Consider the following 26,187-nt stretch of genomic DNA (forward strand, 5'->3'; position numbering starts at 1 on the left):
TAACTGAGTATCTTTTTTTTTTTTTTGCAAGGCAAACGGGGTTAAGTGGCTTGCCCAAGGCCACACAGCTAGGTAATTATTAAGTGTCTGAGCCCGGATTTGAACCCAGGTACTCCTGACTCCAGGGCTGGTGCTTTATCCACTGTGCCACCTAGCCGCCCCACTGGATATCTTTCATGGGGAAAAATGGAAATTATCATAAGTCAGGAAATATCAGAGTTTTAACATTGTATTCAGACATCTCTATTTTGCATGTGTACAGTGTTGCATAGGTCTAAAAGTGATACATCATATTTACTTGGATTGGTCACCTTTGTTTCCATGATTTCAAAGGTATAACTCACCCAGAAAATCACACACTCCCCACCTGGCCACCATGAAGTCCTCATGTTTCTCTCTCTCTGTTGTCTTTAATGTTTCCTCATATTAGGTGTGTATAGAAGACAGCTAAATATAAATTATGAACCTGTGAGCTTCAAAAAATAAGTTGCCACAAAGAAAATAATAATAACAAAGAATTCATTCTTGTTACAGCTAGTCAGATCAAATTGGACACCAAGACCTCCTCATAGCATTGTTTATTATTCAGCATTTCTATCACACTTTCTCATGTTTTGTAATTATCAGTTCTGCAACATGAAAAGGAAACAAGCCAGGAATACAAATTAATAAAAGCTGTTGAAACCATGTGATATAAAGAGACAGCAGAGTGCCCAGTCTTATTTAGCATCTTCATCAAAGACCCGAGAGGGGAAGATAGATCTTTGATTGTAATTGTAGATGATAAGGGTTACAATCAGTTAGAGATCCAATGAAACCTTGAAATTCAGAAAATAAAAGAGATACAGCCTGGGAAAATGCAAATTGATTCAGCAGCAATAACAAACTCAAAAGGAACAGATTTCTTGAAAAATGAATTGTAATAGAGAACTGAGATTGGAAATTAAATATAAATGTGCATATGCTTAAAAGGTATATAGCATCAGATCATTCATGGTCTTTAATCAGACTAGCTATGTCATAGATTTGATTTAAAGAAAATCTAAAATTCTCTCGGTTTTTGTTACTAGAAATCATGCTTAAATGCTTATAGAAAGTATTCATTCTTTAGCTGTCTGGAATATCCTAGACCAAATTTTGTCCGTAGACAATACAAGATGTACTTTTGGAGCTCTAATGACACTGTTCATTGTTGAAATCCAAAAAGGAGAGCTAGTAACATTAAAAAAAAGTCACTAAGACTTTTTAAGTTTCAGAAAAGACTCAAATTTGGAGGAAGAAAAAAAATTAAATATATAAGGGTATGTATACACACAATTAATTAATATATGTGCATGTATATATGCATACATACATTTTATATATATATATATACTTTTTCCTTTAATTTTTTCATGAGTAATTATTTTGCTACTATGATTTCACTCATTAGAGATTTTTCTTTCTTCTTTCTTTTCTTTTTTTTTTTTAGGTTTTTGAAAGGCAAATGGGGTTAAGTGGCTTGCCCAAGGCCACACAGCTAGGTAATTATTAAGTGTCTGAGACCAAATTTGAACCCAGGTACTCCTGACTCCAGGGCCCGTGCTTTATCCACTGCACCACCTAGCTGCCCCCAACTCATTAGAGATTTCACAGCAGGTTGTAAAAATAAATTTTGCACTTACAAATATAAAAGTGACATTGCCTTTTTTCTCAAATATCATTTGTTGGTTAGGGCAAGAATTAATTTCAGAAAACTCTCCTTTAACTGGATGGCAGGAACAACATAAATAACTGCTACTGTCACATACATAATCTACAATTCTCATCTTATTATCCTCCTCCCTCACCAAATATTCTGACATAACAAGTAGAAAAAACATGAGTGCTACTGAGTTATATAACCAAAGCTCAAATAGCAGAAGGGAAAAAGCAATGAGACTGGTTAATATACAAACAGTATATTTGCCCCTATGCCCTAAATGATCCAGGGTGGATTGAACCTGCCTCTTTTATCAGTGATAACTATACTTTGGCTGTATAATATGAATTTAATTGAATATGCTCTTTTGAATCTTGCCCTAAATGCAAATCTATCTGATTTTCAATTATTTTAGAGATCTTGCCTCTTTAACATAAGTCTTTTGCAATTGATATTAGTTCAATACCAATAACTTCTGAGATCTGATTGGATACCTAATTCACATATGTATAACAGAGTTTTTTTAAATCTTGTAATTGGTTTATTTATATATTAAATAATTAAAAGTCATTAATTATTCTCCATGATAAAATAAATTTTGCTCTTGGTTTATAATTATTCTACATTACATAAAACATGAAAAATATTTGTGAAATGCCATAAAAAAGAGTCATCTTTTTCTTTTTTTTAAATAACTGATTGGAGTTGAACCATTAAGGAATGGGAGCAATGAAAATTCTTGGTCAAATGTGGCAGAGCCACAGTCTGATTCAGAAATCAAAACTTTTAAAGATCTTAATCAACATAGCTTTAAAATTACAATTATAAGCAACCTTAGAGTCTCAGTATCATATTCTTCATCTATGCTCCTAAATCCACTGTACAAAAATACCAGCAATGACCTATGCCAAAAATAAATTAAGAATCCCCAGCATCTGCCTGGGAATAATTAAGTCACTTCATAGCATTAAGCTGGTTGAAAAAGAAGACATTCTGGTAACTCTGTAACAAACTATGTTGACACACTTGATGGAATCAATCCATTTCTACTTCTGTTGATAAGGAAAAGACAACCTGGTACATCCATTACTTAAGCCAAGGCTAAAGAACCTCTCTTGGGTTTGTTCCTAATGAATGCCTCAGTGATCTTCCAATGTCTTCTGACCTGCAAGCGGAACAATTTCTAAGATTGCATTAAGGTGAAAAGAAGAAAATGGTTGCATGTTTGCCTCTAGCACAGTGACACTAGGACCAAGTTTTGGAACCCTGCTCTTTTTTTCTCCTTTGCTTTCCAATAGGAAATGTTTCTTCAACTGTTAGAATTCCAAGTTGATTGAAATTGGAAGCTAGAAAGGGCCTTAGTGATCACAAAGTCCAAGTCCTTCATTTTCTGTATCAGCAATGTTCGTTTTCTTTTCCTTGGTTCCAAGTCCATTTCTTTACTGAGTCAGTTGCATTTGGCACAGCACATTCAGGGTCCTTTGATCCAGATGTTGTGGATAGTTAGCTGGAACAATGGACTGAGGCTCCCTGCAGAGGTCCACTACCTGAAGGAAGCTGAGGAGAACTTTCTTCAATTTCCTGAGGACTAAGTTCTTTGTCCCTGGATGGCTGGTGCTGGTAGCCTTGATCTTTCTCTGTCTTTTCTAAGGTCTGCATTTCTCTGTTCCAGAATGCCAGACACATAGATCCTTTGTAGGAAAAAGCATAAGAAGCATCATTATTAATCTACTAAAAAAGGGTAGGAGTTCCTAATCTTTTTTGGAATGACATGAACCCTATGGAAATCTTAGGAAGCCTATGGCCTCCTTTTCAGAATGTTTCTAAATGCATAAAGCAAAATACATCTAATTACAAAGGAGATCAACTAATGGAATACTACTGTGCTATAAGAAATGATGAGGGGGTTGATTTTAGAAATATACAGAAAGACTTGCATGAAATAATGAAGAGTGAAATGAACAGAACCAAGAAAACACTGTATATAATAAAAGCACTATTGTTCAAAGAACGACTATGAACAGCTAGTATTATAAATACTCAAATGAAATACAAATACAAAGGACTTGTGAAGGAAAATGCTATCCACCTCCAGAGAAAGAACTTATAAATAGAAGTATGCATTGTATGGTTCTACAAATACACACACACACACACACACACACACACCTGTCTAATGGTAGCCTTTTCTAGTGTAGGGTATAGAGAAAGGGAGAAAAAAATTGAGAAATGTACAGCAAAGAATAAAAGAAAGCAGAAGAAAGCAGAGAAAGGCAGGGTAGTTTTGAAAACAATGTGTTGTTTATTACATATTTTTTCAAAAAAAGGCAAATATTTGAAAGTTTTGTGACTTCATATTGAATCTTTTTGTGGTGTACTGTGTACGTAGAAAGGGGTTTTTTAATCTTCTTGAATTTAAGTTCAAAATGAATTTTTAAAATTTTTTAAGAGGAGACTAAATATTTTGAAATACAGTTAATAAAATATTTTCAAAAACTAGCTGTGACCCCAGGGTAAGAATCCCTGCCTCACAGAAATAAGACAAGATGAGGGAAGAAAAGGTGCAGAAGACATTCTGAACAGCATCCATGAGTTCCCCAATCCAAGGAAACTGAGATTTACAAAAGGGAAATTATTCCAAGAATGTCATTTCATGGTAAATGTTTTATAAAAGGACCAGTGCAGTTCAGTCATTGTTGGTTTCATTTCCCAGATTCTTGGGTCACCAGACTCCTGAGACACCAAAAGAATCTTTAATACCTAAGTTTCTGCTATTTCTTTACTGCAAAATTGGGCCAGTCATTGCAATGGTCTGGGCTTCCCTTTCCTTTAAAAGGAGGTATAGTATCTATAGGACTTATAGCTACAAGCAGTTCAATCTGCTTAGTAACTATTTCATTTAAATAAGTGATTTCAGCACATTTGAAATTGAGAGGCAAGATCTGACTTCTAAATATGCTTCTAATACTTGCTATATACACCTGTATTGATGGAGGGAGTTTTTTTTCAACAATGATTCTCAAATTTTTTTTTTTTAATTTTAGCAAGGCAAATGGGGTTAAGTAGCTTGCCCAAGGCCACACAACTAGGTAATTATTAAGTGTCTGAGACCGGATTTGAACCCAGGTACTCCTGACTCCAGGGCCAGTGCTTTATCCACTATGCCACCTAGCGGCCCAATGATTCTCAAAGTTTTTGGTCTCAGGGCCCCTTCATGATCTTAAAAGCTATTGAAAAACTATAGAAAAATTTTTCTTTTTCATGAGTTATAGCTATAAATATTTACTGTATTGAAAATTAAAAATGATCACTTTTACACTGTTAATTCAAAACTAACAATATTGTAGACTTTTCTAGTGTAGGGTATAGAGTAGGGTATATAGTATAGGGTATATAACCTATTACATGTTAATAGAAATAACATTTCTATGAAATATAGCTATTTTCTAGAATAAAAAAATTATTGAGAAGAATAGTATGGCTTTATATATTTCTATAAGACTCTAATGTCTGGTTTCACAAAAGTAATTGGATTTACATATCTGCCTCTTCATTCAATCTTTTGTGATATATTATTTTGGTTGAAATAAATATTACCTCACATGTAGTTGGAAAAGGGAAAAGGATATTAAAAGGCAAATAATATCTTGGTATTATTATGAAAATAGTTTTGATCTTATGGGTCCCTTGAAAAGAATTTAGGGACCTTCAGCATATAAAGACCACTCTGAAAACCTCTGATGGATCAGACCTTCTCTATTAAATCATAGGCTCAGTCCAAAACTTTTAACATTTCACATTTTTCAGTCAAAGTCTCTAATGGTAGAGATAGCCTGGTTATTTTTTCCTCATAATTGTGATAGATTTTACCCCCAGTCATTCTCTCCCCCACCTTCTCTTATCCATCACAGTAGCAAAATAGTTATTTGTGAAATAGTCTGTCACCATGAGACATGCTATCTTAATGGTCTAATTGAGTTAGGATCCATGAGTTTGGTCATTAGCTACTGAATAAACCACTTCAGGAATGTTGTTCAGTTATTTCAGTCGTGACCAGCTCTTTGTCACTGTGATTTTCCTGGCAAAGATACTGGAGTAGTTTGCCAATTCCTTCTCCATGTCATTTGACAAATGAAGAAACTTGAGGCAAATAGGATTAAGGGACAAGGTCATACAGCTAGAAAGTGTCTGAGTCCAGAATTGAACTCCAGACCCAGCACCTATTATACCACTTAACTGCTTTGTAGTGCCCCTACTTTGTGACAGAAAAATATTAAAAAAACCAAATCTAATCTTTATTTCTACAAGCCCTTATCAGGAAAATCCATTTCTCTTCTGCCAAAGAGCAGGTACAAGACTAAGAGGAAACCAGGGTTGATCTGATTCTTCTCCAAAACAATGATAATAGTAGCTACCCCTAGAAAATACATTTTAAGGTTTATTTGAATCCTATGCCTTGTGCTCCTCAGAGAAATGTGTTCATGAAGAGAGAGCAATATTATTATTGAACAACAACAACCCTCCTTGATTCAAGCAACAGTGGTATCATGTAATTAAAATACAGAATAACACTTAAGATTGTTAAAAGTGGTGTCTAAATAACTACAGTTTATGGAATTCAGGAAACCGATTTCCATTTAATTCAATAAAGGTTCATCAAATATATATTTTCAGGAGTTTTCAGAATGATTGTGCTGGAGCCAGATGTTTATGTTCTCTTTGCCTAAGGATATAAGGAGCAGTAGTAAGGAATTGGAAAGGCAACTGGAAAGTTAAGAAGGCAAAAAATTGAGGTAAATCCCAGATACACGTCACATTTCAAAAGGAGGAGAACATTTTTCTTGGCTTAAAGTTGCTTGTTTGTTTTCCTTTCTGAGCTCTCCTACTGGGATGATATTAGATAGTATTGAATAACCTCTACTGAGTTATATGGCATAGTGTCAAGGACCCAATATTAATATAATATTGTGTTTTATAATAAAAAGAAAAATGAAAAGTCCTTATACCTAAGAATACATCCAGTCCCCATCATCATCTGAAACAAGATAATCATGGGGAAGCCCTGCAGAAAATATAGGAGGTGGTGAGGGACAGGGGAGGAAGAACTAGTATCTAATTGTCTGTAAGGACACTTTGGTAATTGGAGTAACTCCCAATCCAGTCAGACATCCAGTTAATCTCTGTTCTCTAGGGATAGGAACTAGAATTATAATTGCATTGGCACTGAAAACTACTAGGTGAAGAAACTCCCTCTACCACTACATATGGGCATCTTCTTTGCCTCTTATAATGCTGGATAGTTGTGTCTGGCACTGAAACATTAGTACTTGCCCTGTATGTGTTGAAAGAAGGACTGCTGATCTTTTAGAATCCCTTAAACTTACTCAGTCTTTCAGAGATCTTCCTTAATGGAAATAACCAGAAAGCAAACAAACCTCTTAAATGGCTTATGATTCTCTTTCATCTGTTTCCTCAGCACTATCCCAGGTGCCATCTGGAGTCCAACAGATGGTCCCAGAATCAAGCCAGAATGAAAGCAAGGGATTTTTCACCTGATTTTGCTATCTTTTCAAGTGAAGTCAGTGTCCTCCTTGGGTATAGAATGAGTAATAATAAAAGATAAATGCTTAATCAAATCCTCTCTGAATTATTATAATATAATTCAAATACAACCCTAGTATGTTAATGATGTTGCTTAATAAGGTGAATGTACAAAGATATGTGTTAGATATGAACTCTTAAGCTATCACTCATTAAGAAAGAATGCCCTGGGCAGCTAGGTGGGGCAGTAAATAGAGCACCTGCCCAGGAGTCAGGAGGACCTGAGTTCAAAGCTGGCCTCAGACACTTAATAATTACCTAGCTGTGTGGCCTTGGGCAAGCCACTTAACTCCATTTGCCTTGCAAAAAGACCTAACAAAGAAAAAAGAAAGCTTTAATCACCAGATTCAGGAGGAGAAGACTGGTCTCCATTTGTGGTCTGACAATCTGTGAAGGACATCTGATGACTCCCAACCTTGTAGTCTGGTTGCTCCTTCACAACCCAAACCTGTAGAAAATGAAAAGCATAGAAAGTAAATAGCTACTTTTTTTTCAATCCTTTCATAGTAAATCAGTTGTTCTCCAAGGAAAAGAAGGACTATCCCATCCACCCTTCAAATATATCATGTTGGCTAAAGAAGATGTCTATACTAAAATAGAGGAGTCTTATTTCCTAGTAACTGGAATTCCTAGTAACTGGGGATATTTTAAAAAGAATCCCAGAAGACAATGAAATTCTTTAATTAGAATAAAAGTATTACTCTTTGCATTATTCTTGCATTGCCCAAAGAGGATTTATTATCTATTATACAGGAAGGCAAAGCATTAAATAAAGATTCTGCTTAGTGGCTTTACATCCAAATTAGATGATGAAAGCTTAGCATCCAGGGAAATAGAGGAAAAGTTCTAGAGAGCTGTAGCAAAGTAAAATAAGGTGTGCATCTCATTAGATAATTGGATTTTTTCTTCTTATGTCCTTGTGTCTTGTTGGCTGAATAAATTAAGCCTAGCTCCCCAAATGGGGTCAGGGAGTCTAATGCCCAGGAAAGTAGAGAGAAGGTCCTTGAGATCAGCAGCAAGAGGAAACTAAGTGGTTTGAGCTCATTAATTAATTGGATTTCATCTCATGTTCTTATGCCTTTTGTTTGGGTTGGTTTCTGCTTATATCTGATAAGGATATTAAGCTTCACTCCCAAAGGAAGCCAAAAAACCAAGCATGTGGAGAAAGTACAGGAAATTATCCAGAGGTCAGTGACAACATCAACTATGTAAAGTAAATCTCATTACATTCACATTTTGACTCCATCTCACAAATAAGCAGTGTGTCTGAGTTACAGTAAGCTAAGTGTTAGCCAGGAAGCTGCCCAAAAGAAGAGAAGACTATGGGACTTGATTAAAATGAGTATAGAGGCAAAGAGAATTTTCTGGAACCTGGAGAACATGATATTTTTGTTTCAGTCAATACCATACAGTGCCAATATATACACAAAAAGCAAAAGTCCTAGAGGAGTACATTTTCACTCTCCAAATTATCAGGCAGAATAATGTGTTCCTCAAAAAAAAAAGTCAGAATAGCTTAAAGGAGAAAACAGACATGTAAAAAGCAAAAGGGAGTCCCTACCTTTGACTCAAGGTGAAAGAACAGAAAAGAGAAGAGGAAGACAACTGAAATTTTGGACTTAAATGAGAGGTATGGAAAGGCAACGTGGCATAAAGCTTTGAGATAAGGAAGACCTAGGTTTTTAAAACATACATCTTAGGTGATCTTCACTTAGCTATGCTCCAGGTAACTCCCTAAGTGGGTAAGTTTTTGGACCAATGACAGTGATAAAGGGAATTTCTTCACTGGGAATTCCCTACCAATCAACAAGTATTCATTAAATACATACCAACTGAGGAATGATGTGCTAGAAAAAGGAAAAAAGGATAAAAAGAAGGGCAAAATGAAAGAGCTTGCATTGCACTCTAATGGGGGTGGCATCATGGATATGGATATATATATATATATATATATATATATATATATATATATATATATAAAGAGAGAGAGAGAGAGAGAGAGAGAGAGAGAGAGAGAGAGAGAGAGGCATACACAATGTATTGTAAATGAAAAGTACTCTCAGAGAGCATGGCACTGGCAGCTGATGGACCTGCAAAGGCTTCCTGAAGATGGAAACATTTTCACTGAGTTTTAAAGGAAGTCAGTTATTCTAAGAGGTTGAGGTGAGGATGAAGAACATTCCAGGAACAAGAAATAATTAGTCTGTGCATAGGCCTAGAGCCAGATTCTTCCTGTGCAAGAAATGAGTTGGCTAGTATAGCTGGTTCCATCATAGAGTGTATGCATAAATGTAAAGAAGACTCAGTAGGAAGAAATGGGCCAGGTTGAAAAGAGCGTAAGACAAAAATTAATAATAATTTTAAAGAATAGGTTTTTGGGTCTTCCTTTTGAAAGGGAAGGTATTCCGTCCCTGGAAACGAGGGTTTCTGGTGCTATAAGGAGAGGTCATAGATGCCCATAGGTGAGAGTCTAGCTAATAAAGTTCAGAGGATCAAGAAAAGAGTTATGGTGGCATAGTACTTAGGAGTTCCCTGAGTACATAGTAACCTGTTTGTTAATTTTATTTAAATAATAAAGAATTCCACTAACTTTCTAGGGAAAGAATAGAATGCAAGTCTGAGAAATTAGCAGCTGGCTAAGTAAATAACATTTAAGATCTAGATTTCTGGACCAAAGCATAAAATATTGGCTCTTGGTAAGAGAAGGTGTTCATCTAATGAGGACTAATAAAATACTTATTCCTGGGCCTAACATTTCTAATAGAAAAAACATTTTTAAATGAAGGGGGTAAGGGGATTGCCTATATAGATTCCAAAAGATATTATGGAAGGAGGAAGAGCAAAAGAGAAGACCAATAATTCAAAGGAGATAATATCCAGGTAGATATTCAGAAGTAAAATCCATGGCCTGAGTTGTCTATTTACAAATGCAAAAAAATATAGGTAATAAGGGGGTGAATTAAAGGTCCTAATGCAAAAATGTTCATTTGTAGAATAGGACCAATGATTGAAATTTTGCTTTGGAAAAATGTTTATTTAAAAGGAATAGAATAGATCATTGGAGTGATTTAATAGCACTATATATTAAAAAAAACTATTTTACAGATACCAGAGTGAATAGAAAGTTATCAAATTGATAAAATTCCTAATGAAAGAAGTATACACCAAGAGGAGATAATAGTATCTCTATTTGCAGATGAAATGATGGCTTATTTAGACAACCTCAAAGAGTTCATGAAAAAATTAATCATGACAATAACTTTAGTAAGTAGCAAGCCACAAAATAAATTCTCAGAAGTTGCCAGTTTTTCTGTATATTGTTAACAAACCTCAGGAGGAAGAAAGAAAAAGAGAAATTCTATACAAATTAGCTATAAAATAACTGGATATTAACTACCAAGTCATCTTCAGGATTTATAGAAATACACTTATAAACCATTCTTTACAGAAAAAAAGACTTAATTGGAACATTATTCTTTATTCATAACAATATGAAAGAATATACTACTGTTATGAAATTATAGGTATAGTTCCATGGGAATCAAACTACTTAGAAGATTATTTTATAGATCTAGACAAAATAACAAAATTTTCATTCAGAGAAACAAAAGATGAAGAATTTCAAGAGAAATAATTTTTAAAAGGGTACCAAAAAGGGCATAGGTATAAAAACAAAATAAAAAGAGATGACAGATCTCAAATTATTACTTTATAAAAGTAATTAAAAAACACCTTGGTAATGGTTCAAAAATGGAAAAGAATATGATTGTAATAGATTAGTTAAGCAAGTCCTTGAACCAAACAAATACAAGAAGTAGATCAATGTTCTAAACTCCCAACTACAGACTATTGAGGAAAGGACTTCCTAGTCAATATGAACTGCTGGGAAAAATTGGAAAATTATTCAGAAGAAAATAGGTTTAGAACAGAATCTTATATATTATAATCATATGTCAATCAAAATATAAAATGTTGCAAGAAAATTAGAGGACAATTTAAAGAGGTGTTTTTCAGAACCATACATACACATATATACCTACATATATCTACATAGATAGCATATACATATGTACAAATATGCATGCTGTTTCCTCTATTAGAATATAAACTCCTTTGGGCATGGATTATTTTTTATTTAATTGAATTATGGGTAGAGGAAGGAAGATCACAAAGGACAAAACGAATTTTTTCAATTATGTAAAATAGGATAAGGAGAAGCAATCAAGTCAGGAGGATGGGAAAGACTCCTTCACAGTATACAAGCTTGATGATTGATATTCAAGATAGATAGGAAATTGACATAAAAATGTAAAACTAAAGAACATTACCCACCAATAGATAAGTGGTTGAAGACTATGGACATTTTTTTAAGAGAAGAGTCAAATTATCAACAATTATATTAAAAAATTCCAAATCACTAACCATAAGAAATATATTTTAAGGGGCAGATAGGTATTGCAGTGAATAGGGCACCAACCCTGGAGTAAGGAGGACCTGAGTACAAATCCAGACACAGATACTTAATAATTACCTAGTTTTGTGACTTTGGGCAAGTCACTTAATCCCATTGCCTTGCCAAAAGAAAGAAAGAAAGAAAAGAAAGAAAAGAAAAGAAAGAAAGAAAGAAAGAAAGAAAGAAAGAAAGAAAGAAAGAAAGAAAGAAAAAGAAAGAAAGAAGGAAAGAAAGAAAGAAGAAAAGAAATATATTTTAAAATAAGCCTGTTTCATCTCATTCATCAAATTGTCAGAAATGACAAAAGAAAGAAATACTTAATATTGGTGGAACTATGATATCTGGTAACCAATTTACTGTTGCTGAAATCATAAATTGGTCTGACCATTCTGGAACACAATTTGGAATAATGAGAGAAATTATTAAGCTATTCAAATTCTTTGATTCAATGATCCTATTATATGGCATATTCCCCAAAGAGAATCACAAAAAGATTCCATGCAAACCAGATTAGATTTTAAAGCTCTATTCCTCTTAAAATATATTTTATATATAATTATTTGTTGAATATTAATTTCCCCCAGCAGAATATAGGAGGTGATTTTTTCTTTTGTCTTTATATCACCAGAATTTATTTGGGGCAGCCAGGTGACACAGTGAATAGAGTGATAGAGTACTCTGCCTGGAGTCAGGAAGACCAAAGTTGAAATCTGACCTCAGTCACTTTCTTGCCGTTTGATCCTGGGCAAGTCACTTAATTAACTCAGTTTCCTCATCTGTAAGACCAGTATAATAATAGCACTTATCTCCCAGGGTGGTGAAGATCAAAGATATAATCACTGCAAAGTGTTTAGTACAGTACCCTGCACATAGTAAATGGTTAATCACTTCCTATATTTTTTCCAATTATACACAAAGATATATTTCATTGTATAAAATACTTCTTTTGTGTATTCCATTGTATTCCCTTACCTACCTTGTTCTGTAGTATATTTTTTTTTCCTGCAGACTAGTTTGCTAACACTTTTCAAAGTCTTTTATTTGATGGAACAGCCCTTCCCTCAATTGATCCACAGAAGAGACCCCTGTATGATTCAGTAGGAGGGTTTGTGGACAAGGTGAAACAATGACAGCTAAGTGACAGCATACTTAGGTGAAATTAGAATTGGAGAATGACAGGCACTGGAATATAATCACTTAGTGAATCAATGTCAACCTTCTAAGACATTGTCTAGCAGAATGCCCCCGGCATCTATCCTTGCTCCTATACTGTTCAACATTTTTATCAGTGATTTGGATGAAGGTATAGATGTCATGCTTTTCAAATTTACAAGTGACAGAAAACTGGAGAAAACTGACATGTTGCATGACAGAGTCAGGATTTCAAAAGATGCTGACAGGCTAGAATAATGGGTTGATTTTTCTTTAAAAAGAAAGTTAAAAAATAAATATAAACCTGTACTCTTGAATTTTAAAAAGTGCCACATAAAGGACTAAGGAATATGGCGAGACAATATAATCCCATGAAAAAGATCTTGGAGGTCTTAGCAAACTGCAAGTTGCAGATTGCTAATGGTATTCTGTATTCTAGGTCCTCAAAGAACAAGTCTAACCTTTTTCCACATGAAACTCCTTCAAGTATCAAGGCAGTAGGGAAAATACTGCATTAAAATCTGGGTTCAAATCCCAGATGAACCATGTGTTTATTAACCTTGTGACATTGAATGAGTCCTTTATCTTCCCTGGGACTCAGTGCCTCATTTATCTAAGATTTGTTTCAGTTCTAAATCTATAATTTTATATCCCACAGTACCAACCGCCCACCTCAAGTTTTCTCTTTCCAAGCTAAATTTCCCTAAGACCTTAAACTGATCTTTGAATGTCACAATCTCCAGGCTCTCCACCATCGTTGTCACTCTCTGCTGGACATATTCTAGTTTGTCAATTTCCTTCCAAAATAGAGCCAGCTAGGTAGTATGGTGGTGGATAGAGCACCGGCCCTGGAGTCAGGAGTTCCTGAGTTCAAATCCAGCCTCAGACTCTTAATAATTACCTAGCTATGCGGCCTAGGGCAAGCCACTTAAACCCCATTGCCCTAACAAAACAAACAAACAAAAAAATTTCCTTCCAAAATGTGACATTCAGACATGAATACAGTATGGTAAATTTTATCTTATCATCATGGAGCATATTAATTGAAGCAACATTGAATGTATGGGAGAAAAGAATCAGAGCAGTTGTCATCTTTTCACCTCCCCTGATGGGTAATATATAACACAAAGAGTGGAAACAAGGGGAAATAGTAAAAGTTTTATTATAAAAGAAATAAGTACAAAGTAGGAACTCATTAATTGGGGTTTGGCTCAACAAAATATGGCATCTCAATATAACAGAATATTACATCATAAAAAAATTACAAAAGAGACAAAGTCAGAGAAACTGCTGTTGAATGAAGAAAGTAGAACAAGAACAATTTATATGAGGAATAGTACATTACTTTGAATCCTACCTTTAATAGTTATTTTCTATGTGATAGAGGTGATAGACCTCAGTTTTTTCATTTACTAAATAAAGTGATTGATCTAAATGATCTCTAAAGATCATTCCAGTCCAAAAATCTATGAACTAAGAACTATGAATCAATCACAACTCCAGAAGATAAATGATAAATTATGCTTCCCAGAAGCTATAACTATCAGAAAGGTGGTAGACTACAGACCCAAAATGAGATGTATATTTTCAGCTAGTTCCGATATGTAAATTTTTATGGGGTCACTTTACTTATTTGTGACAAGGGAGAGCTTTTTATGAGGAGGTAATTTTTGAGGATTTGGAGGGGTAATTATGGAGATACTTTAAAAAGAAATGAGCTTTGGGATAGCACAGTGATAGAACACCAGCCCTAATGTCAATAGTACCTGAGTTTAAATCTGACCTCAAATTCTTAATAGTTATATGACCTTGGGCAAGTCACTTAACCCCATTGCCTCACAAAAAAAGAAGAAATGAGCATCAATGAAATTAAAATACACAAAACAGAAGAAATTTCAGAAGATACTGAGATAAGAAGATAAATAGTATTTTTAAAAATTTTTAAATCATTTTAAATTTGAAACAAAATATATTTTTAAAAGACATACATAGAGAAATATCACATGTAACCTTTTCCTATTCTTAGAGCACATAAGAAATTGTTCGTGTCTGTTGGTACTGACAGTTCAGAATAACTACTTGCCAGACATTGTGCTTCTTATCTGATCCTAACAACAATCCTGGGAAGGTGCCTAATAAATATTTATCAATTGATTAATTCAATGTAGAATTAGAAGAACAAGAATAAGGGAGCAGTCTTGGGGAAACAAAGCATTTCCATCACTTTCATCCTTAGTCCTAGAGTATCTTGGCTCTTTACAGGTAAATCACCTGCAACACTGGACAGTGATGTCCAAGAGGGTTTTAACTTCTTCCGGGAATGTTCCAGGCATTTCTGGTCCCTTTCAAAATCAGCTTCCCACAACAGATGTTTGCTCACACACAGCAAATTTGACAGCCCCATATCTCACTGCCAGGAGAAAACAAATCACCATATTCAACAATGACATCCACAAAGCAACTGAGTTGACCAGATTTGTTTCTGTTTCCTCTTTCCTTGGTTTGAGTGCTCAGCTCCCTTCCTACCTCAACAGAAATTTTCGAGGCAGATGGTGGTGTCAATAGTGACAACTGTGGATGATTGTTAAGTTGATCAGCCCTGAGCTCCTAACACATAGTCTGGAGTCAACAACTGTTCATGACTAACAAATTTTTCTGAATTTCCCAAACAGCATAGAAGTAGTACATTTCTGTTTTTCCTTTCCTCTAGATAATAATATTATAATGGCAGGCATGCATCCAATTTATTCTTCTATCAGCTGGAAAAACAAAAAATGGATTGTACAACCATAGGCCCTGTAGGTATTTTCAAGATCTATGAAAGTACAAAATCTCACAACCTGGAGTCAGGTAATCCAAGCCAAGTTGACATTGCTTGCCCCTCTGCCTAGAGGTTTCAGCACCCATACCACCCACTAATGGCCCCATTAGGAAAATTGCATGTAAACACCAATTTGTTTTCATTATATGACTTCAAAGACAGAGATTCCATAACTCTAAAGAAATATACCCAATCTCTTTCTTATGATAGACTATGAATGAACTTAGCTCACACTGCCCAACAAGGCTACCAATTATAGTTATTTGCAAAAGAACCACATAGTTAGTAAGGACAGAGGGATTACATTTACATCATAAAAGATCTTGTGCACTTCAGTGACCTGAAGCCTTAAGTCCCAAGAACAGATGATATTTATCAGAAAATGTTGATGTACAAAACATCTCTCTCAAACTCTCAAATGGTCATAAGATTATAGATTTTGAGCTGGAAGTAACTGTAGCAATCATCATGTTTGACACATCGTTTTATAGATGAAATCAAGTGACTTGTCCAGGCTGTTGCAGCTATACATGTCTGAGGAAAGTTTTGAATTCAGCACTTTTTTGAACACAGATCCAGTACTCTAACCACTTTCTTAGCTGCCTCCAATAGACTTCCTTTTGTTCTGGTTAATATGAGACTGGATTATAGAGAAGAAAAACAACGGAAATTCTGGATCTAGTACAATTAATCTCCTTAGATTTTCCTCTCTTGTGAAATGAGGATAATAATATCCGTGCTAACTACATAGTGGAATTGTTCTGAAGCCTAAATGAGATCATCAAATCCTAAAATCTCACTAATTAAAAGTACCTTACAAAAAAAAAAAACCTGGGTAGCTAGGTGGCATAGTGGATAAAGCACTGGCCCTGGAGTCAGGAGTACCTGGGGTTCAAATCCAGTCTCAGACACTCAATAATTACCTAGCTTTGTGGCCTTGGGCAAGCCACTTAACCCCATTGCCTCGCAAAAACCTAAAAAAAAAGTACCTTACAGTTTATCTTGACTGAGTCCCACCTGAAATATGTTTGTAAATACATGTAAATATTTTTTCAAAAAAGTTCATTTTACAGTTTCTGCTTAAAGTTTTTAAATGATGAAATGTTCACTCCCTCACTAAGAAGTTCACTAATAGCTATCATTGCTGGGAATTTCTGTTTACTTATTGGTCCGAGATCTTTTCTTTTGGGACTAAGCAGATTTAGTCAATCATCCCTTTCACAACCCTTCTGAGGTTAGAAGGGAGAATTCATGCTCTACTCCAAGTCTTCTCCAGTAGAATCACATTCTCAGTTTCTTCAATCAATTTTCATAGAAATCTGAGTACCTGGATAAGTTACATAAAACATACTTTTTAAGTGTGAGTAAACACCCCACACACCCATATGCTTAGCCATATGCTTAACTTTGACAATGCTTCACCCTAGTCATCCTCCTGGTGTTTCTCCTTTATTCTATGGCATCATCCAGCCCTAGAACTCTAACCTTTGGACCATGTTGCCTTAATTAATGAATGCCTACTAGATCTCTTTGGCCTCATACTTAAAACCATGCTTTTTCCTCAACCTGCCATTTTGCTACCATAGTTTTGAAACTAGGTCTCCCTTATCTTACACTTAAGACATTGATTTTTTAAAAACTGTTTCACTTTTATGCGTGATTATATCCATCTTATAAAATTCAATCTTTGTTCTAGTTTTTCAAGAGCTTTGTGACCTCTGACCTTGTCTTCTAACTATGTTTCCCAGTTTTATGTCATCCATTAAGTTGATTGATATGCCTTTATCCTAACAGTCGGAAAAATGTTAAACAGTGCAAGCCCAGCTACAAATCCTTTAGACACTCTAGGGGATACTTCCTTCCATGTCAACAACAAGCCACTAGGTCTGGCTAATCAACCAACTGCAAAATATTCATCATTTTTCAGGAATGTTATAGAGGAAGTTCTTGGTCACCTGTAGATTGGTCTAGATGAACTCTCAGGTCTCTGACAGTTTTAATACTCTACAATTCTGTGATCTACAATTTTGGAGTATGGACATGAATGTGGTATAAAAATTCACATATGCGGGTTATCAACTCTTTTTTTTCCTCACTGAAGTCTTAGTCCAAAACCTCATCAGATCAATCATGTCTGAAACTTTGTGACTTTTGGAAATTTGGGGAAATGTTTTTGAAAATTTGAAATTTTCTTGGCAAAAGTATGAATGGTTTGCCAATTCCTTCTCCAACTCATCTGACACATAAGGAAGCATGGTTAAGAGACTTGCTTACAGCTAATGTGTCTGAGGTCACAATTGAACTCCAGACAATGAATCTTTCTGACTTCAGATCCAGCACTTTACTTATTGTGCCATCTAGCTACTAGGGTCTGCCAAGATTTAGATACTTTTAGTACTACCTTTCTAGCATCTGACAACCAGATTGGTTAAGTCTGGAGAGGCCCATCACCAGATTGGTCCAAGGACAATGAAAGTTCCAGCACAACAACTCTCAAAGACCACCTACAAAGCTGTAAGATAGTGTTTACTTGTGCCTATAGAGAGTGTGCACATACTGACAAAACCACAGGTTCTCAATGTCTTGAAGTATCATGAGAATGTGGGACACAATAAGAAAAGTTCTGGATTTGGAATCTGAGGACCTGGGATCATAACCTGTCTCTGTTACTTTTGATCTCTTTGATCAAATCACCCTGGGTCTCTGATCCTCCACTATAAAATGAGAGGCTTAAATTGGACAGCCTTTATTTTCCTTCATTCTGTGTCCATGCCCCTGAAACAATCTGACCAAATAGGATTGTATACAATCATAGCATAGGAGTTTGCCAATGGCACAAGGAGTTCTCTCCTTGAAGCAGAGGAAGCTAAAGAAATGGGTGGTGCTTTCCTGGGAAATGAACTAATGGTGATATGTCAAGTCATTCACTTCCTCAATTTAAAATTGTCCCAACTCTCCAGCTGACCAACCATCATTCCCCACCTGTGGCAGCACCACAGAGATCAACAGAAGCTCAGAATGAAATCCTAATGACTATATATATGTGGTATATGATTGCCAGGGAATATTATTGTGCCATAGGAAATGGCAAGAAGGATGATTTCAGAAAAACTTAGAAAGACTTAAAAGAACAAAAGCAAAGTGAAGTCAAAAGGACCAAAAGAACATTGTACATAGTAGCAGCAATATTATTTGCTGAAGAACTGTAAATAATTTAGTTCTTCTCAGCCATACAATAATCCAAGATAATCGCAAAGGACTAATGATGAAGCATACCATCTGCCTCCAGAGAAAGAACTGATAATGTTTGAATACAGACAAACATGAACAGAATTCCTGTTTGTTTCTTCTCTCCTTCTATTTTTCTTGTGTTCAAGTCTTCTTATACAAAATGACTAATGTGGAAATGCTTTATATTACTACATGGGTATAACTCATATTTGATTGCTTATTGTCTCAAGGAGGGGAGAGGGAAGGGAGGGAGAAATAGAGTTTCAAATTCAAAACCTTAAAAAAAATCCAAATGTTTAAAAATTATTTTTACATGTAATTGGGAAAGGGGTAGAAATAAAATATATTAAATTTCAGAATGAAAACCTAATGGTCCTAACAGTTATTTAAGAGAAGAGTTATTGGATGAATGATCAAAAATGAATTCTTAGTGACCTTTTGGTTCTCCTGACTTCCTTCCCCTCCTGGTCTTTTTGAATCTGGAATTACCCAAGGTTTGTGATTGGGAACGATCACAGCCTCTGCGGGGGTACTGGCAACGGTAGATTCGCTGGTCATTTCAGTGGCTGGATTCGTCTTATGGAGCTTATGAGTCCTGTGACAAAAGCGAACATAGTGAATGAAACATCTTTCCAAAAGAACCAACCAACAAACAAAATCAAACAGAGTCACAACTTTATTTCAGTTTAGATAATATCTCCACTATTAAGATTGTAAGTTCTTTGGGAGACAAGAACTGTTTATACTTTTTCATTATATCCCCTCATGTTTAGCATGGTGTTTGGACCATTCCAACCTTTACTAAATTGTAGTTGACAGATTGATTTAGTATCTTCAACACTTAGGACAGGTCTTATCTATTCATAAGGGGGGTAAAACATGTTTATTGATTGATGTTACTTCTCAAATCCTTATATCTCTCTGTGGGATATGTTCTGACAATACCTGTTCCATGCATCCTTTCCTGACCCAACTACTACTATAATTACTACTACCACTACCACTACCACTACCACTACCACTACCACTACCACTACCACTACCACTACCATTACTACTCATAGAGAAGAATAGGCACTTGGTAAATCATTGTTCTCAGCAGCCAAGCGACCTAGTAGATAGTGCAGTGAATTTGCGGTGAGGAAAACCTCAGTTCAAACCCTGCCTCCTACTCTTACTAATTCTATGCCACTAGGCAAGTCATTCAGTCTGTCTTCTGTATAGTGGGGATGATAGCACCTATCTCACAAGGTTGTTGTTGTTGTAGGCAAGTAGATAGCAGAACGGATCTGAAAAAAAGACTAGAAAACCTGAGTTCAAATTTGCCCTTAGATACTTACAAACTGTATAACTCTGGTAAGTCACTTCTCTTTGCCTCAGTTTCCTCAACTATAAAATCAGGTTAAAAAAATCCCAGGCTTATGAAGATAAAATGAGATATTTATAAAGTACATAATAGACCCTTAATAACTGCTTGCTTCCTTCCTTTTACATGGAAGAAAACTGAGAACCAAAGATCCTAAATCACTATTCTCAAAGATGAGTAGAGCAGAAATACATCCCAATGGAGGTTTTAAAAATTCCAAGACCAGTGGTTTTCTGCCGTTCAACTCCATGGTTCCAAATGTTGATTTACTTGCAGGGAAAATGATATGTAAATATGAAGTAATCATGCTTTATGTAATGTTGCTCTGCAGAAATAATTTTATCTAATTTAGACTCTAAAACATCCTTAATTTGAGAGAAGAATATGGGAGAGGGAGATTGGGAATTAGAGAAAAACTACTGCTTAACAGTCTAGAAATGAATTGAAATGAATTCCATAGCCCAGAGATCCTACTGCCAGGCACATACTACAAGTAGGTCAATGATTTATTTTAAAGGCTTTAAAAATATTTTTTACCTTTCTTACTGTGTGCCAATAACTATGCTAAGCAATGGTGAAATTAAAGACTGAAAAAAAGGGTCCCCCATCCTCCAGAAACTCGAATTTTAATGGAAACTAAATAGAATAGCCTTCAATTGAGAATGACTAGATCAATTGTGGTACATGGATATAATAGAATATTGCTGTGCTGTAAGAAACAATGAATACAAAGAAGTGTGGAAAGATTATATGGATTTATGCAAAGCAAAGTAATCAAAACTAGGAATAAATCAAAACTAACAGTTACTGCAATGTAAAAGGAAAAAATCAACAATAAAACAAAAGAATTGTAATTGTAATGACCTACCTTAGATCCCAAAGGAAAAAAATGAAAATGTAGCTTTTTCCCAGTTTACAGATATATAGGATTATGGGTGTGGAATACTGTCAGATATGGTTGGTGTGTTGGTTAATTTTGCTGGATTATTTCTTTTCCTTTTCTTTTTCTTGTTTTTGTTCAATTGTGTCTGATTCTTTGCAACCCTATTTGGAGATTGCTTGGTGAAAACATTAGAGTGATTTGCCATTTCCTTCTCCAGTTCTCTCATTTTACAGGTGAGATAAAACTGAGATAAACAGGGTTAAACCCAGGGTTACACAGTTAGGATATATCTGAGGCCAGATTTGAATTCAGGAAAATTATCCTTCCTGACTCCAGATCCAGTAATCTATTCACTATGCCACCTTAAACTGCCTCATTTCTTTTTTTATCCTTTGTTATAAAGAATTAATCTCTAGAAGTTGGAGAGAAGAAATATATATATATTGAGAAATGTAGGTAATATAAAGATAAAAACTACTAATAATTTTTTTTTAGGTTTTTGCAAGGCAAATAGGGTTAAGTGGCTTGCCTAAGGCCACACAGCCAGGTAATTATTAAGTGTCTGAGACTGGATTTGAACTCAGGTACTACTGACTTCAGGGCCACCACCTAGCCACCCCCTAATAATTTTTTAAAGGAAGAAAAGAAAAGGGGCAGCTAGGTGGCACAGTGGATAGAGCACTGGCCTTGGAGTCAGGAGGATCTGAGTTCAAATCTGTCATCAAACACTTAATAATTGCCTAGTTGTGTGACCTTGGGCAAGTCACTTAATCCCATTGCCTTAAATAAATAAAATTTAAGAAAAAAAAATTCCTATAGTACTATAGGAAAAGTCATGTTTCTGAAGTCAGAAAACCTGACTCCAATCCTTCCTCTGATGATTATTACCTTTATGATTTTAGATAAGTCATTCCAGGTCCCCAGGGTCTCAGTTTACCTGTCTGTAAAATGATAAGATTCAGCTAGATGACTTAAGGTACCTTTCCAATTTTAGATTCAAGATTTGTGAATTCACATGTTCAAAGTAAATACATTGCAATTTCAGGGTCAATGCTGATCTTAGTTCTTCAGTGATGGCAGAGGAAAGGGATTGAGGGAGGGGAGGAGCAGCTTAAATAATTAGATTCAGTTTTACATAAACGATGTAGCCAGGGCTACGGTACAGATTCATTCAAATGAATGAAATGAAAAATTTTATTACTGAGGTGAGAGCAGTTCTACTGAGATAAAGCATAGAAAATCAATTCAGAATGACCCTTATAAAAGAGTAAGAGAAAGAGAGAGAGAGAGAAAAACAGAGAGAGGGATCTATTTCACAAAAAAGGGGGGAAAAAGATACTTGCTAACCTTTTACTTAAACAGTCCCCTCTCTACTCGTACCTTTGGCACAAAGGTAGGGGTAGTACAAATCCAGTTTGTGTGAGGGCAGCTGAAGAAGTCTTTATGTGTATATTTTTCTTATATACATCATTCAACTGCTTTAGTTTTCAAATCCCAAGTCAAGAAAACAGACTGATTTGCAATTAGCTTTAAATCCAGAGCTCTGAAATAGTCAATAGAACATGAGAAATGTAGTGGCACTGTGACCATAGCTTAATATACTTTCACCCATTAAATAAGAAAAGTCCCTTACTAAGTTAATTACTCTAAGAAGCCTATAGACTGGAATTTCTCTCCCCAAACTTTTGGGGGTTTTTTTGGTTTGTTAGTTTGGAAGGGGGTGGATGGAAAGGAAGAGGTAGCTATTACAAAGTCAATAGCATATAATCTATTTTCTTTCTGACCATCAAGGATCATGAATGTCTCACTGTTTGATATTCCTTCTAAGAAAAGCAACTGAAGGGTGGCTAGGTGGCACAGTGGATAGAGCACGGGCCCTGGAGTCAGGAGTACCTGAGTTCAAATCCGACCTCAGACACTTGATAATTACCTAGCTGTGTAGCTTTGGGCAAGCCACTTAACCCCATTTGCCCTGCAAAAACCTAAAAAAAAAAAAAGCAACTGAACATTATACAAAGAAAAGATGATGCCCAATATTACTTGGATCTCTACTGTGGGGCAGGATCTCACTGCCCTAGTTATATCTACCAACCCCATTGGGGTGATTTGACTGTCTATGAAGAAGATTTTGTTCTGTGCAGAACAGAACCATTCTCTCTAAGTGTAAATGGGTTGATATGCTAAACCTACAGAAGTGTCCATTCTGCTACTAATCTTGCTTTCTAGGTACAAGCAAAACAATTAAGACTTTTCCTCCTTCAAATACCTGATAATTTATTTCCTTTCTTCAGAGATGTGCTAGAATCAGTTCCTAGGTTCAAGTAGAGAGTTTGATTTTCAGCGTGAGCATTTATACCTAAGAAATTGGCAAATGCTACAAATCAAGGATTGATTTATTATTTTGTTGATTTTCTAGATTTAAGGTGAAGTAGAAAATGTTAATAATGGAGAGTAAACTTAAAAGTGTATCATGCAAGGGTAGCTTGGTGGTGCAATGGATAAAGCAATGGCCCTGGGGACAGGAGGACCTGAGTACAAATCCACTCTCAGACACGTAATACTTAATTAGCTGTGTGACCTTGGGCAAATCACTTAATCCCATTGTCTTGTAAAAATAAAAAAAATGTATCATGAGTAAAGGTTTGGGGGAGGGTGGAGTTAAACATTTATCAATATAACCCAGCCTTTCTCTCCTAAATCTTCTTTTCTCCAGGCTAACTTCCAGTCCCTTTAATCCATCCTTGTATGGCATGAGGTTTAAGTCTCTTAATTATCCTAACTACCCCCATCTAAAGTGATCTGTTTAATGAGCTTGTAGGACCTCATATCTTTCCCATTCTGTATTCATACAGTTGTGACTTTTTTAAACTCAAATGAGTTTGCATTTGTCTTTGTCTTTGACTGTACCTTCCCAGAGAATGGGTGCCAAGTTTATTAAATCTGGAGGATGGGTTCAATTTTTTTGTTTTGTCTTTTTGCAGTAGGCTTAAGTGAATTGCCCAAGGTCACAAAGGTCACAAAGCTAGGTGTGTCTGAAAATGGATTTGAACTCAGGTCCTCCTGACTCCAGAGGCGGTGCTTTAACTGCCTAGCCACCTCACTGTCCCTGAAGGATGGGTTCTTAAAGAATAATTGTTGGTGATGATGATAGAATGCAGTATAGTCTAGTGGTAGAGAGTTGTGCTACAAATCAGGAAGACAAGGGTTGAGTCTCTGATTTTACTGGTTGTACAACCTGGGCAAAAGTCTCACTCTACATGGCAATTGTTCAGTCATTTTTTAGTCATTTTTAGGGTTTTCTTGGGAAAAAATGCTGATTTTCTTTCTCCAGCTCACTTTACAGATGAAGAAACTGAGGCAAACAAAGTTAAGTGACTTGCCCAGGGTCACCCAGCTAGGAATTTTAGAAAGCTAATTCAGTAGTCCATGCCCATTCAGTTGAGCAAGCGTGGTTTGCCTTGATTAGAAGAGGAGCATTGGTTCTGAATTTCTGAAAGAACAAAAGGTTCACCTGAAATAGCAAATGAGCCCCGATGCCAGGAGGAGCAGCAGAACCAGCACCACCACACAGATGGCCACGGTGACATTTTGCTGCTTTGTCTGTGCAACGCGCCGCATCTCCCACCATTCCAGGTCACTGTGCTGACAGCGCTCTCCCACGTAGCCGATCAGGCATCTAGAACACACACATGATCAGAAAAATAACAGTTCCTCCGGGCACTCCTGCTACCCTCTCCTCCCCTCTCAGTTTACTTCCCAACCATCAGTGTCATGGTGGCCAGGAGCAAGATCTGGTCAGAGCCCAGGCCCCCAACCCTAGAAATCCATCATGGATCAAGGAAGGCCGCTGAGATTTACAAGCTAACCCAGTGAGGGCTTTTTGGTTCTGGCTGTTTGCCTTGGGATTGACAGTGAATTACTTGCATTCCATCTCTAGAAGGTATCGATTAAGGATCAGCTTCTGTTAGTCTAAAATCCTGAAAAGCCACACATAAAAACTAGCCCACACTCCCTGCAGGCAAAGAAATAGCAGAGCAGAGCAAGGAAAGAGGAAGAATTGCAGAGGAATCCTCCCCAACCCCATCTATGAGCTAAGTAAGAGAAGGACAATGACTATGGTACACAGTAAGGGGAACCTAAATACCTTGTGACAATAGCAGTTCCAGGGTCTGGAGTCCTGGATCTGGAGCTATGAAGACCCAATCTCAAACCTGACCCTAAACAAGTCACATAACCTGTTTACCTCACTTTTCTCAATTGTAAAGTGGGGGAGGGGAGGCAGTAATACTCCAATGGGTTCATATGACTGAAAGAACTCAACAATAAAAATAACAACTAACTCCCTTGGCTGTTGGGGAGCTCAAACGAAGTAACATTTGTAGCCTATAAAATGGGGTTTAATAAATTTTTCTTCCTTTCCTTACCTAAACCCCCTCGAGCACCATCTCTCAAGACTTAGAAATAGACTTTCTGCAAAAAATCTTTCCCAGTTCTCTTTGCGATTATCTCCTACTTATCTTGTTTGTGCCTTTATATGGGGATGGGGGTGGAGGTGGGGGAGCGGAAGGATGGGTTGGGGGGGAGGGTATGTGTTTGTGAGTGTAGAGCCTATGCGATCTATTGCAAATAAAATGCATAATTGCTTAGCATGTTGAATTCCTGGTTAGAATGTAAGCTCCTTGAGATCAGGGCTTTTGCTTTTCTTTCAATCCCTAGTGGTTAGTACAGAGTCTCCAAAAAGTAGGTACAAAATTCAAACAGACTGACAAACCCTCAGAAAAAAGATCCCCAACTCCATTGACCCCACTCCTCCAATAATTAACTCCAAGGAGGAAAAAGAAAGAAGGCAAATTACGAGAGATCTCTCTGTCTCTGTCATTGTCTCTGTCTCTCTCTCAGACACACACACACACACAGATATATATATATACACTGAACATTTCCATTTGTGGGATATTTTACCAAAATATTTCCTCCTTTGTGTTTAAATTTCGTTAAT

At 36.1% G+C, this 26,187-nt stretch overlaps 1 protein-coding gene across 3 annotated transcripts in view; it reads right to left on the bottom strand.

Moving 5' to 3' along the window:
* Nucleotides 1-563: 563 nt before the first annotated feature.
* Nucleotides 564-26,187, bottom strand: part of EGF (epidermal growth factor) — a 139,743-nt gene continuing 114,119 nt past the window's right edge. For 2 of the 3 annotated variants that reach the window (XM_074228712.1, XM_074228710.1), the window contains 4 exons: nt 24,700-24,864; nt 19,375-19,534; nt 7,625-7,730; nt 564-3,372 (listed from right to left, as the gene is read on the bottom strand). In XM_074228712.1, coding sequence (XP_074084813.1) covers nt 3,185-3,372; nt 7,625-7,730; nt 19,375-19,534; nt 24,700-24,864 — 619 coding nt within the window. In that variant the 3' untranslated portion in view covers nt 564-3,184. The remainder of the gene's footprint in view (nt 3,373-7,624; nt 7,731-19,374; nt 19,535-24,699; nt 24,865-26,187) is intronic. The other variant, XM_074228711.1, reaches the window with a different exon arrangement.

This window comes from Macrotis lagotis, chromosome 3 (assembly GCF_037893015.1).
Source record: "Macrotis lagotis isolate mMagLag1 chromosome 3, bilby.v1.9.chrom.fasta, whole genome shotgun sequence".
Taxonomy (NCBI): Eukaryota; Metazoa; Chordata; class Mammalia; order Peramelemorphia; family Peramelidae; genus Macrotis; species Macrotis lagotis.